General features: G+C 50.0%; 1 protein-coding gene across 7 annotated transcripts in view; it reads left to right on the plus strand.

The window, feature by feature from the left end:
- Positions 1-14801, plus strand: part of NBEAL2 (neurobeachin like 2) — a 180599-nt gene that overhangs the window by 65980 nt on the left and 99818 nt on the right. For all 7 annotated transcript variants that reach the window (XM_075126070.1, XM_075126069.1, XM_075126075.1 and 4 more), the window contains exon 2: positions 2918-3006. In XM_075126070.1, coding sequence (XP_074982171.1) covers positions 2918-3006 — 89 coding nt within the window. The remainder of the gene's footprint in view (positions 1-2917; positions 3007-14801) is intronic.

A 14801-nucleotide genomic window follows, 5' to 3' on the forward strand; every position in this document is an offset into this window, starting at 1 on the left:
GCAGCTGGCTAACCCAAGCTGCAGGGCCCATTCTCTGCCCTGCCCTGTGCCGTTCAGATGGCACGAAGGACGCAGAACCCTGCTTGGGGATTTCCCCCAGGGCCTGTGTGGTGTGGGTGGGGAGGGGGAGTGGCTGGTGCACACTGAGCTCTGGCGCTCTCTAGCTGGCACATGGTCCCTTGGGCCCACAGCCAGCTGGCATGAGTTAGAGCAGCCCACTGGCTGGGCTGGGGCTGCCCTCCACACTGAGCCGGGAGGAGCAGCCTCGAGCGGCACTGCAGAGCCTCGCGGGCCGTATGCCGGTCCACGGGCATTGCACTGTGACCCTGGCTTTACAGGCTCCCAGCGTAACCTGAGTTAAGCCAGTGTGGGTCCTTGTCCCGCTAGTCACTGGACCACGCAGAAGTGATTTGAATCGGCCACTGCCTCTGAGCCAGCACGTCTGGTCCTTCCACTCATGCAGTCAGTGGTTCTGGGTTCGGTCCTTGCAGGTGACCCCCGGATTGTCGGGAGAGGACCGATTCCTTCTCCTGCACCCCTGGCCTAACCTGATTGTTCAGTCCCTTTCTTTTGGCTTGTTTGCATGGCAGAGAATAGCGTGGGTCTTTCCTCCCCTCCACCAATAGTGACCTGTGTGACCTTACAGGCAGCTTGTCTGATAAGGAAGCAGGGGAAGGACTTCTGGTCTCTTAGAATGGGCTCTGATTGCTGGAACTGGCTACTCTGCCAGCTTGTACTTTGTTTGTGGCTTTTTGTAAAGCACCAGCTCCTGGAATCCTGGGATTATGCAGCAATCTCCGCTTCTGGGAAAAGTTTCCAGCCTTCGTGGTTGCAGTGTGACCTAAAGGCTCAGGAACTACCAGGCAAAGAAGAAGAACCCAAAAAGTATTAAAAAACCTCAGGAGAGACAAAATGAGTGAGATAATCTCTTTTGTTGGACCAGCTTCTGTTTGGTGAGAGGGAGAAGCTTTCAAGCTTACTCAATGTCAGAGCTGAATACAAGATCGAACATATTCTAAGGTCCATTCACACTGAGTAGTCCCTTACAATATATGTGCCAACTACTTATGCTGAACGATCTATTTGGTCTTGTATTTAGCTGTGACACCCTACGTTTCCTGGACTTGAAGAAGAGCTCTGTGTAGCTCGAAAGCTTGTCTCTCTCTGTCTCACCCACAGAATAAAAGCTTGTCTCGAAAGCTTGTGTGTTTCACCCAATAAAAGAGATGACCTGGCCCACCTTCTCTCTCTCGCCTTGTTTCCTGGCATTCAGTGGGAGACGGTCACCAAGGTGATGGCACAAAGCCTCTCTGACTTCCCTGGACTGTGGTCTCTGCTTTCCCCTTTGGATGGTCAGCTGGTCTCCGGCGTGGTTTGTGATGCAGTACCCTGCAGTGGAATCTGTACTGGCTGTCCTTCGGGAGTTTTGCATGGATGTCTAGAAGTATCTTCCCCGCCCTCGAACAGGGGGCGTGAGTGGGACAATCCTATGAGGATTTTAAGATCATATCACCTTATGGTGGAACCTGAGTTTGCTGCTCCGTTACTGCTTATGTTCTGAGTTGGAGTGAGTTTAATAAACCTTTTATACAGTACCGGTCTGTAAACGTACGTGGTGTTTTACAGAGCATAGATGAGATGTGCAACCTGCCCCGCGGAGCTTGACATCTGGCTAAGACAAACCCAGCATGCAGGAGAAGGGGTACAGGACTCAGCCTGCTTCACCTGCATGCTGTCTGTGCTGCTGAAAGGACGCGGGTTACAAAAGGCAGAGGGCTACCATCTCGTTTTGGGGCTGCTGAGGGCAAAAGGCTATTCAAAAACGTCTGTGTAGTAATAACTGCATTGCACAACTTGTGTGTCATCTGTTTTGAAATCTAGCCTCACGTTCTACGAACTCCGGGCCGCAGCGCTGCTGAGCTGCAGCCCTCTCTGGGGTGAGGGACAGCGACCAACCAGTGCGGGTGTGACACCTCTCTGAGGAGGAGAGGGGAAATTTTAGCCCAGGCTACTGGAGGAAAACTTCTCTGTCAAGCAGACAGGGCCCCTGGAGGGTCAGATCAGTGAGGTGCCCGGTGAAGCTCCTGGAGCTCAGAACCGTGCAGGGCTGGGTCAGCCTTGCTGAGAGTGGCTAGTGGGGATCCAAGACCTGCTGGTGATTGGCTGCTGTGTAATAGGAAAGCTCCCCTCCCGGATGTGTGGCCTCCAAGGGGGTGTATCATAGGGGAGGGGACTGCGATGGGCTGCTGATCATGTGACTTGTCAGCCTATCCAGGCTTGGGTGCCCATCACTCTGGGCTGAGCCCCTTCAAGACAGGTCTCAGGTGGGGCCATTTAAATCATCTAGTCTAACCACTTGTGCATCACAGGCTGTTAAATTTCACCAGTATACCCCTATATTGAGCCCGAAGGCTCCAATTCATGTCAGTCCTTGGGCGACTAAACTCTCAGACAGAGAACAGGAGAGATGGTGGGAACACCGGTGCCCATGAAGTGGCAGGGAGCTGATGAGGTGAGATCTGCCCAGACGCACCTAGCAGGTGAGCTACACCCCATGCTTCAGAGAAGGGTAAAGAAACCCCCAAGGTGTCTGTCAATTTACCTGGGGAGGCAATTCCTTCACACCCCCAAATCTGGCCATCAGTTTGACCCTGACCATGTGACCCTCTTCCATGTACATACGGAATGTGTAGAATTATCATGGATTCTGCAGCGCTATGTACCCTGCACACTCTCATCGATGAAGCTTGAATCTGGAATTGCCTCTGTTTCTAACTTCCCCCGAAGCTTGTGGATATTCAGACTAGACGGTTCTAATTCGGGCCCGTCTCTTCAGCTAACAGCTCTGTGTGTGGGGGTGTACGTTTGGTTTATATTTACTCCTGGCTTCTCACCACGTCCTTGCTTTGTCTTTTAGAAAGACTTGACCTACCTGCAGCAGTGGCTGGAGACGTTTGTCATGAACTTTGAAAAGATCATCGCGGTACAGTCTTTGGACCCGAGGAGGTGAGTCTCTCCCCTCTCTGGACTCTGGGTTGGGGGCTGCTTTGTGGTCACGCTAGTTAGTGCAAACGCTTGGAGGTCACATGGGCAGTTAAAGAACTTGAATTGAATAGAACAGGTTCTCCTGTGAAGCCGGTGCCTTCAGTAGATTTCGCTTGTTTCTCTGCCTAAGGGGTTCACAGATTACTGTCGAATATTTTTCTTTAAACCAGTGTGAATTGAGTGCTGGGCGAATACTGCCAGAACAGCAGCATGTCTGGAGACTCCTTTGTACACCCACAGATAAGGAGAGCCAGTGGCTGAGAGGCGAAGTTAGACAAATTCGGCCTAGCGACAAGTCACACTGTTTTTAGTAGTGAGGGTAACTGACCATTACCGAGGGACACGGAATATTCTCCCTCACCTGTCATTTTTTTAAATAGTCTCTAACTGAACCAGAAGCTAGGGGCTTGATACAGGAAGTGGTGGCTGAAATTCTCTCGCCTGTTATGGTGGAGGTCAAATGAGATGATCCTAATGGTCCCTTCCGGCCCCTAAAATAAAACCATCTGTGAAGAGGAACACCACAAGCCATGGCGGCGCGAGATTCCCCTGTGCTGTCCTCTCAAACGTGCCTTAGCTTTGTTCTAGACTGACCACCACCAGGGGCAGAGGAGGGGCCAGTGCCCATGGCCCATTCGGATTTTAGCTGCTCTCTTGCTGGGAAGGGGGCCAATTAGTGCCACTTGAGGTTAGTATTGTGAAGTGGATGCTCTCCTTCCGGGGCCTGCACTGAGACCCCCATATCTATGGCTGCTCAGCTGCCAGCGTGAAACCAGACAGCAGTGACATTCAGGAGCCACTTCCTCGGGCCGGGTCCAGCACCTTGGAGGTGACTGGCCCAGTAGCTAGTGATCAGTCCCAAGAGCTATCCCTGTCTCGCTACGAATGGCTCGTAATCCTCCTCCGCCTGAGGGTGCAGGCATCACTTCTCCAGGAGGAAGAGCTTCTTGACCTTGCCTCGTGATACTAATGTGGAGGCATCTTTGTGCTCGGTGTATTACCTGGAAGGGAGGTCCCTGCCCCAAGGAGCTTGCAGTAATAGTGAATCTAACAAGGATTCACAGGAATGGATGCTCCTCCTCTGCTCCGTGCTAGCTGCTGTTTCCTGGAAGTGAGGGTCCCACGGTCTCTGCCCAAGGTTTGTTTGTTTCCACGCCCGTTCACCACCATCCATCCCAGGCAGGAGAAGCCTTCTCTCTAGATGGGACATGCAGGAGTGTGAGACTTGACTGCTAACTCGGGAGAAGATCTTTCTGCAGAACAGGACTGAGGATGGGCATCATTGTGTCCTGCGGTGCCCACTACCTATGGGGGACGGTACACCTTGCCAGTGCCCATCGCTTGTGGCTTTGGGGCTCTTGAAAACCTCCTCCTGATGCAATTCCACCTAATGCAGAATTTCTCCAGAGGCAGCAGCTAATTACTGAGCTGCTTCTGTGCTGGGGAATAGACGGAATGGGGGCAGCTGGCTGAAAGCGCGAGAGGTTTGCACTTACAACAGTCCCCTGAAATCCCCCGTGCTTCATTGCTCGCATTGTTCGGGAGGGGCAAGGATGTAAATCGTGTGGGTGACTTTCCACTGCAGGACTAGTGGCTAGACGTGATGCAGGCAGCGCTAGCCGTTAAAGCTTTTCTTTCCCTTCTGCGCCTCTGTCCTCCAGTGCTTGCATTGGCAGAGCTGTGTGTTTGTAACTCGGCCCTGACCCGTAGCCCCCCCCCCCGAGCAGTCTTGGGCTCTTGCTCTCTCTGGCCCTGGTTATTCCCATGTCTATAGATATGACTAATCATGTAATACTTCGTAAGTGATGATCCAGGAGCTTTGTGCTGGGGAAATGGAGCCCAATCTGGGTGGCTTAAGGCAGAAGGAAAGCCAGGCTCCAAATATCGGCTATATTTAGCAAGTCCCTTTATTGTTGTACAGTAATTGCACTTGGCCCGTCAACGATCAGCTAATCTACACTTAATGCTATTTGCGGATGCTCCTCGGCCGGCATTACGCACAAGTGGAACACGCCTATGGTTGTGCATTGTGAAATATTTCACGATGCATTCATTAAAACCTGTAATCTCATTGGGCTACCTCGGTGTAACAAAAGGAAGAATTGGATTTAGGGCGTGCCAGGCTCAGGAATGGTGGGGAGGAGGTTTCGCTAGCAGTCTTCGGCATCAGTATGTAGCTGAGTTCGTTGTTGACGCTACCATTACTCCCTGCTCTGTGTTGGCCTTTTTCTTGAGTTCTCTCCCCAGCTGCCAGCTGATCTAAATTCTTCGATTCAGCTCCTGCTGCCTCTGTTGGATCAAGGAGAATATTTCTGAGGCTCTGGAGGGTCCTAAGTCCTTGGTCCCCTGCCTGAGTGCCTGGCTTGTGGCGTGGCTGGTTCCTATATTCCTAGCCCCCTGCATTGACCCCTCTGGGGGTACATCTGGCACTTGAGCGAAGAGGAGCCTCCAGAGTTCTCACGCTCTCCTTCCTTGGTACCTTGGGGTGGATTTTAACGTATTTGCTGTAGGAGGCTAAAATCTGGACTCTCCGGCTTCCTCATTCCACTGGCCGGTTGTGGAAGGGGCATAAGATGAGCTGGGACTGCCCCAGGCTTTGAGATCAGGAAAGTGCCCATGAAGAGCTCTGGAATAAACCTCTGGCGGGTCAGAGGGCGTTCGGCCCATTAGACGATCTGACTGCATAATTGAGGATTATGTTCACCCCTTGGAAAGGATCTGACCAGCTCTGAAGCAGTAAAACTAGACTCTGTGCTCAACATGGGTTGTCTTTTAGATGAAACTGTTCTCATGCTCCCACCCTCCCTTACTCGAATTTGGCCGATAACTGATGCTTGACGGGAAGCCCGATACCACCTCGCCACAGTACAGAACCTGATCCTGAAAGGTGCTGAGCCCCTGCAGTCCATATTGAAATCAATAAGGTGACTCAGGATGAAGCCCATAATGCATCTGACTGTTAGAGCAATGCTGTTTTTATATGGCTGAGTCTTTCCTGACCCATTCTGGTGGTCAGTTTTATGACCTGAAGCATGTGGATTGATAACTCTTACCCTAGCTAGTGTCAGTGCAGATTCATGCAGGTAACCTGGGTGAGATTAACAATTAGGCCCTGGATAGTTGAACTCCAAGCAGCCATTTGTGGAAACCTTTGCTTCCAGGTTTCAGATCATGCTGTGGCTGCACCTCTATCTCCTTCTGCCTGCGGTTAGCAGTGTTGATTTCCACACCCCTTGGTTCTATTGCAGCGAGCGGACGAAAAGTTACAATCTGTCCTTGCGTCTTCCAACCATCAGTGCAATTTCCTGGCGGCTTCCCTCCTCTCTTGTGGGGGTGGGGCAGGAGGACAGAGAGCTGATTTCCCTGCACCGTGCATGGGGAGATGGTGACAGTGAGGAGCTCTCCATGGAGACGACATCACCACCTTTATACTGGTGTATTAGTCAGTTCTGTTGCCTCGTGCAAACTGCAGGGCAAACAGCCTGTCTAGCTATGGTGGGGGAAGACCAGAAGAGAGACTGTCACGAAGTTCAAGGCCAGAAGGGACCTCCTGTCTATCACAGGCCACAGCCCCTCCACCCCACTAAACCCACCAACTGAGTTAGATCAAAGTATCACAGCCCACAGAAGACAAGGCTGTCATGTGCCACAGGCAGAGAATAAGGGGGATCAAGGCGCACTGATGCGGGAGTCCCCTGCAATGGCAGGCAAATGTTTGAGATACACCCATTCTTCCTGGCAAGTGGCCCTCACCCACACACTGCAGAGTAGGCAACCTGCCCTCCCCCCAGTCACTGCCAATCTAACCTGAAGGGAAATTCCTTCCCGACTCCACATGTGGTGATCAGTTAGACCCTGAGCACGTGAGCAAGAACCAGCCAGCCACGCCCTTGAGAGACAGAATGCTCGGTGACACCTCTGAACCCTGGTCCTCCCCACTCAATGTCTCCTCTCCAGCCATGACAATCACTGATGCTTCAGAGGAAAGAGATTTTTAAAAAAAAAAAAAAAACCTCCCAGAATACACTGGGGAAAATCCCTTCCTGACCCCTGCGGGTGGCTGGCTGAAGCCCTGAAGCTTGAGCTTTGGTACATAAGATGCAAACGAGAGGCCGTTTGTGCATAATTAGGGCTGTCTATATGCATGTACTTACAAAGCCCCCACTGCACAGTACAGACTGCCTTACCATCTTGAATCAGCTTCACGCTATAGGAAGATATGGTGGAGCAGAGGCTCAAAGCCAGCTCTTCAACGTCCCAGGCTGCCTCCCTAACCACTGGGCCGTTCAAATTCTGCTGGCGGCGCTAGTTAATCTGAGTTCTGAGGTTGGGAAGAATGCGTCTGGCTCTTATCTCCCTCTGAGCTCAGCTGCAGAGAAATCCCTCTGCTCTTTCGGGCTGGGCTCCACACTGAGCCTGTTGGATCCTGAGAGAGTCTATTTTTGGAAGGTGGCTGTGTGTGGAGTGGGAGATAGAGCTGTGAGTGGCGTCTCATTGAGCTCCTAGATCATGCAGCTGTAATCCCCTGCCAAGGGAAGCCGTCTCAAGCCTGTGCCTATCCTTGTCTGATCAGGGTGTTTTCAGGGGTTTTAGCAATGACACTTGGCATGTCCTATCTTCAGTGCCTCTCCTCTGAGAGGGACGTGCCAGCCGTGTTTAAATTTGTGCTAGGCCAGAAAGAAGAGGCTTCTGGGCAAAGTCTTATTTGCATGACACACGAATTTTGTCAAGTCAGTAATGCTCCTATGAAGATCTCCGGTATGATCAAGGTCGTGCCACGCAGCTTGCAATGCACCAGCAACAGTGTAGGCCAGGGATGTTTCTGAAGCTTACCTGTCGTCCCACAGTTTCGCAGGACACTGTTTGTTGGTGTACTCCTCTTCCTCTTCCTCGCTCCCTCTTGGAGCTGGGCTTGGAGCATAGTCGCTCTGCTTTGCTCACGGCTAGCCCTGGTCCTGTGGACGGCAGCGTGATGGCAGCAAAGCTGATTTCTTCAAGGAGAGGCAGCCGTGTATTCCGTGTCGCTGTGCGCGTGCCCCGTGCACTGAAGCTGGGGAACTTTACGTAGCAGTACCCGTGGGGGGGTGCTCATGCCCTGTGGCCCTTGCTCCTCCCCTAACTATGTAAGGGTACTGCTGCCCCGACCCCCCTCAGTTCCTTCTCACCGCCCACAGCTAGAGTGGCACTCGGTGTGGTGTGTTCACGTCATGTTTTCAGTCTGTTTTCTGAGGGGTTTTTTTTCCCCTCTAGTTAATAGTTAGTAGTACATTCGGTTTAGTTAAGTGTCTAGAGTATTTGGCTCTCACTATGGTTCAAGCATTGTTTGTCTTGGGGTGTCTCCAGCAGCGATCGCCACCCAAGGTGCTTTTGTCTTGGTGAAGGGCATGTTATGGAACGGTGCTCCATCTGTAAGTCATTCCAGAAGAGGCCTCTGATGGCCAGAGACTTATGGCTGACATATCAAGGCCCTCACCTGATCGGCGGTTGCCTTCAGAACCGGCAGGTGATATCGCTGCACCTTCGGACCCTGCTGTTTCGCCCAAGAGGAAGCGGAGTTCTCCCTACTCTAGCGTGATGAGGAGGAGGTCCCATAAGACTAATTGGAACTGCTCCAAGGCTCAGGGAGACTCTTCCTCTGTTTCTAAGAGGAGTACTTCTTCCAGCACACGGGATGGAGCAGGTCTGCCCAACCACTCCCCGCTACCACACCAGGATCAGCATGGAAAAGTCCCCTCTCCAGCTTCGGTTCACACTAAGCTTATTCAACCATTTTAGGTCTCATCCTAGGATCCTAAACATTGACGGAAAGCTTGAATAATTAGAGTGTAGCAATAGGAATATACTACGGACCGCCTGAGGAGGGTGGTGAAATGCTCAGGAGATTAGACTACAAAAACAAACTCCAATAATGGCAGATTTCAGCTATCCCCCTATTGGCTGGGAACATGTCACCTGAGGGTGGGATGCAGAGAGAGCATTTCTAGACACCATTAATGACTGCTTCTTGGAGCAGCTAGTCCTGGAACCCACAAGAGGAGAGGCAATTCTTGATTTAGTCCTAAGCGGCACACAGGATCTTGTCTAAGAGGTGAAGATGGTGACCACAATGTAATTAAATTTAACATTCCTTTTTTTGTGGGGGGGAATACCAAGAAACCCACCACAGTAGCATTTAACTTCAAAAAGGAACTATACAAAAATGAGAGGCCAGTTAAATGGAAATTAAAAGGAACAGTCACAAGAGTGAAATGCTTGCAAGCTGCAGAGACACTTAATGTAAAACACCATAATAGAGGCTCCTGCTATATGTATATCTCAAATTTAAAAAACCAGTAAGAGGATGAAAATAATGCCCCCATGGCTGAACAGAGTGGAGGAGGTAGTTAGAGACAAAAAGATTTCCTCTAAAAACTGGAATAATAAAATCACAGAAACATAGGACTGGAAGGGATCTTGAGGGGTCACCTAGTCCAGTCTCCAGTACTCATGGCAGGACTAAGTGAAATCCTACTGAGAAAAATAGAAAGGACCATAAACTCTGGGAAGTCGAGAGTAAAAGTATAAGGCAGGTCAAAAGAGAAATTGAAGAGCAAATAGTAAAAGACTCCCAAAAAAAAAAAAAAAAAAAAAAAGGCAGCACCGGGGGGTGGGCCAGGGGGAGCTGTTAGTTTTAAGAACCTCAGAAGCAGGAAGCCTGCCAATCAGTGGGCCACTGAGCAATTGAAGTGCTAACGGCAAGCACTCAAGGAAGACAAGGACATTGATCCAAAGAATTTATTTAGCTTCCCCACCATCTTCACGGCAGAGGATGTGAGGGAGAATCTCACATCTGAAAAGGAGGACTTGTGGCACCTTAGAGACTAACCAATTTATTTGAGCATAAGCTTTCGTGAGCTACAGCTCACTTCATCGGATGCATACTGTGGAAAGTGTAGAAGATCTTTTTATATACACACAAAGCATGAAAAAATACCTCCTCCCACCCCACTCTCCTGCTGGTAATAGCTTATCTAAAGTGATCACGCTCCTTACAATGTGTATGATAATCAAGGTGGGCCATTTCCAGCACAAATCCAGGGTTTAACAAGAACGTCTGAGGGGGGGGTAGGAAAAAACAAGGGGAAATAGGTTATCTCTAAGGTGCCACAAGTACTCCTTTTCTTTTTGCGAATACAGACTAACACGGCTGTTACTCTGAAACATCTCACATCTGAGCCATTCATCTCCAGTGGCAGATTTGAGAAACTGTCCCAGACTGAGGCGTCAGTAGACGAGGTTTTGGAACAAATTGACAAATTAAACAGCAAATTAAAATACGAGTTCTGAAGGAACTCCAATATGAAATTGCAGAACTGGTAGGTAACCTATCATTTAAATCAGCCTTGGTACCAGGTAACTGGAGGAGGAGGTGATCCTGGCAGTTACAGGCCAGTAAGGCTAACTTCAGTACCAGGTTAATGGTTCTGGGCAACGTGTGTCAGGGCGTTCCCTTTGCTGGTCCCCTCTGCCCAGGATTGTAGTCACCAGTCATCCTTCATAGGTTAGGGAGTGCATCTGGGGTTGCTGAAAGTTCAAGGCCTGTGGAAGGAAGCTTCTCTGCATCTCGGTGTCCTAGAGCTTTGTGCCAGCTACAGTGGCTGTCAGGCCCTTCGAGATGACACCAGGGACTCAACAGTTCCATGCTCACTGACAATGCCACTGTGATGTTTTGGGTGAACCAACAGGAAGGAGCACACTCCAACGTGCTGTGTTGGGAGGTGATCAGGCTCTGGCAGTCTTGCATTGGGGAAAACGTTACCCCTGTGACCGATCACTTACCTGGGATCCAGAATCACCCAGTGGATGGCCTCAGCAGAAATTTCTCCCTGAATCACAAGTGGTCTCTGAAGCCCAGGGGCCTGTGGGCCATCTTTGAAGTTTGGGGCATTCTGACAATCGACCTGTTTGCCATGAAACCCAACAAGAAATGCAGGCTGTACTGCTCTGGAGAGGGTCTCAGTTCAGGCTCTCTGACCGATGCTTTTCACCTGAGCTGGGAACTGGAATTCCTGTATGCTTTGCCTCCAGTGCTGATCATCCCGCTGGTCATTCTCAAGCTGAAATTGGACAGTGCCAAGCTCACTTTCATTGCTCCAGCGTGTCCGAGATAATGTTGGTTCTCTGACCTCCTCACATTTATTAGTTCAGCCTCCCATACCTCTTCTTCACCCCGAACTCCTGACTCAGTGTCATGGTCAAGTTTTGCATCCAGCGTTCAGCTCCCTGCATCTCATGGTGTGGATACTGCCTGGTTAGAGGAGGAATGATGTTTGAGGCAATCTGGCAAATCCAGGGTTGGATGAGACCTCAGGAGGTCATCTAGTCCAACCCCCTGCTCAAAGCAGGACCAACACCAACTAAATCATCCCAGCCAGGGCTCTGTCAAGCTGGGCCTTAAAAACCTCTAAGGAAGGAGATTCCACCACCTCCCTAGGTAACCCATTCCAGTGGTTCACCACCCTTCTAGTGAAATAGTGTTTCCTAATATCCAACCTAGACCTTCCCCACTGCAACTTGAGACCATTGCTCCTTGTTCTGTCATCTGCCACCACTGAGAACAGCCGAGCTCCATCCTCTTTGGAACCCCCCTTCAGGTAGTTGAAGGCTGCTACCAAATTCCCCCCTCACTCTTCTCTTCTGCAGACTAAACAAGCCCAGTTCTTGCCTAATAGTAGAAAGCCTTCCATCAGAGTGGCCTACTTGGCCAAGTGGAAGCAGTCTCCATGTGGTTGTTAGCCTAGGGAGTTAAACAGAAGTTGGCTTGTAGCTAGGATGTTTTGGAGTACCTGTTACACCTTCAGTCTTCTGGTCTCGCACCTAGTTCGTTGCGAGTCCACTCGGGTGATTTCAGTATTTCATCCACCTATCCATGGGAAGTTGGTGTTTTCGAACTCCATGGCGGAGAGGCTCTTGAAAGGAATCACTCATCTCTGCCTGCTGGTTAAAGAGCCAGTTCCTTTGCAGGATCTTGGTATGGTCTTAGCAGCTCTTATGGGCCCTCGGCTGGTGCCTCTGACAATGTCTTCTCTCTCCGTTCCGTGTCAGAAAACTTTTTTTTTTTCCTCTTGTGGCCATAACATCTGCCGGCGGGAGAGTGAGTTGCAGGCTTTGAGGGTGGAGCATCCTTGCACGCAATTTTCCAAAGACACAGTAACCCTGCAGCTGCATCCTGAGGTTTTTTTTTTTTAATCTAAAGTGGTTTCTCAGTTTCACTTAAACCAAGATGTATATCTCCCAGTGTTTTTTCTCTAAGCCGTATTCAACCCCAGATGAGCAGGATCTTCATACTTTGGATGTCAGGCAAGGTTTGGCTTTTTTACCTGGATAGGACTAAACCTTTCTGATCTTCACGCTGTCTGTTTCATATGCAGATGGAATGAAGGGGCAAGCAGACGATCTCCAAGTGGATAACTTCCTGTACCATGACCGCATATAATGTATCTCCAACTGTGTCCTCTCAAAGGGTGCAAGCTCATCTCATGAAGTCCCCGGCAACATCGATGATGTATCTAAGTGACATTCCTATATTGAACATTTGCAGGGGCTGCCGCCTAGTCCTCTGTGTGTACATTTACAAACCACTGTGCCGTTACATCCAGCTCAACTGCAAACTTTGGGAAGGCAATCCCTGTTTAAATGGACTCTGAGCCCCATCTCCTGCTAGTACTGCTTGTGAGTCACCTACATGGAATACACATCTGCACCTACTCGAAAAAGAAGAAAAAACAGTTACTTTGCATGTATTGAACTGTTCTTCAATATGTGATGCAGACGTATATTCCCCAACCCACCCTCTGTCCCCTCTGCATCGGAGTCTGTGCCCTTGACCTTTTATGTCCAAGGGAGGGCCTACAGGTACTGCTAGGCAGAGTTCTCTAGTGTTGGCATGCCGGGCGCATACACACCTCCCTGGTCTGCATTGCATCTCGAAGAACAACCCTTACAGTACAAGTGAATAAAAATGGCTAAACTTCCTTACTGCCAGGTGGTTAAGTGCTGGAATAAATTGCCCAGGGAGGTTGTGGAATCTCCATCATTGGAGATTTTTAAAAGCAGGTTAGACAAACACCTGTCAGGGATGGTCTAGATAATACTCACTCCTGCCATGAGTGCAGGGGACTGGACTACATGACGTCTCAAGGTCCCTTCCAGTCCTGTGATTCTATGATTCATTCCTGCTCATGACTTGCAGATACTAATCTGTCTAAACTCTGATCATCCAAGGATAGGTTTTTTCACTACTCTCCCCTACGTCTGTCACAATATTGTCTGGAATTACAGTAATGTGGAGCGTAACCATGGCTATGCAGCCAGGTCTTCCAGTCCTCTCCACCTTTCCATGCCCACTACCTCCCTAGGTAACCCATTCCAGTGCTTCACCACCCTCCTACTGAAAAAGTTTTTCCTAATATCCAACCTAAATCTCCCCCACTGCAACTTGAGACCATTACTCCTTGTTCTGTCATCTGCTACCACTGAGAACAGTCTAGAGCCATCCTCTTTGGAACCCCCTTTCAGGTAGATGAAAACAGCTATCAAATCCCCCCTCATTCTTCTCTTCCGCAGACTAAACAATCCAAGTTCCCTCAGCCTCTCCTCATAAGTCATCTGTTCCAGTCCCCCAATCATTTTTGTTGCCCTCCGCTGGACACTTTCCAATTTTTCCACATCCTTCTTGTAGTGTGGGGCCCAAAACTGGACACAGTACTCCAGATGAGGCCTCACCAATGTCGAATAGAGGGGAACGATCACGTCCCTCGATCTGCTGGCAATGCCCCTACTTATACATCCCAAAATACCATTGGCCTTCTTGTCAACAAGGGCACACTGCTGACTCATATCCAGCTTCTCGTCCACTGTCACCCCTAGGTCCTTTTCTGCAGAACTGCTGCCTAGCCATTCGATCCCTAGTCTGTAGCGGTGCATTGGATTCTTCCGTCCTAAGTGCAGGACTCTGCACTTGTCCTTGTTGAACCCCATCAGATTTCTTTTGGCCCAATCCTCTAATTTGTCTAGGGCCCTCTGTATCCTATCCCTACCCTCCAGCGTATCTACCTCTCCTCCCAGTTTAGTGTCATCTGCAAACTTGCTGAGGGTGCAATCCACACCATCCTCCAGATCATTAATGAAGCTATTGAACAAAACCGGCCCCAGGACCGACCCTTGGGGCACTCCACTTGATACCGGCTGCCAACTAGACATGGAGCCATTGATCACTTACCCGTTGGGCCCGATGATCTAGCCAACTTTCTATCCACCTTATAGTCCATTCATCCAGCCCATACTTCTTTAACCTTCTGGCAAGAATACTGTGGGAGACCGTATCAAAAGCTTTGCTAAAGTCCAGGAACAACGTGTCCACTGCTTTCCCCTCATCCACAGAGCCAGTTATCTCATCATAAAAGGCAATTAGATTAGGCAGACGTGACTTGCCCTTGCTGACTGTTCCTGATCACTTTCCTCTCCTCTAAATGCTTCAGAATTGATTCCTTGAGGACCTGCTCCATGATTTTTCCAGGGACTGAGGTGATGCTGACTGGCCTGTAGTTCCCAGGGTCCTCCTTCTTTCCTTTTTTAAAGATGGGCACTACATTAGCCTTTTTCCAGTCGTCCGGGACCTCCCCCGATCACCATGAGATTTCAAAGATAATGGCCAATGGCTCTGCAATCACATCCGCCAACTCCTTTAGCACTCTCGGATGCAGCGCATCCGGCCT

Source organism: Caretta caretta, chromosome 2 (assembly GCF_965140235.1).
Source record: "Caretta caretta isolate rCarCar2 chromosome 2, rCarCar1.hap1, whole genome shotgun sequence".
Lineage (NCBI taxonomy): Eukaryota > Metazoa > Chordata > Testudines > Cheloniidae > Caretta > Caretta caretta.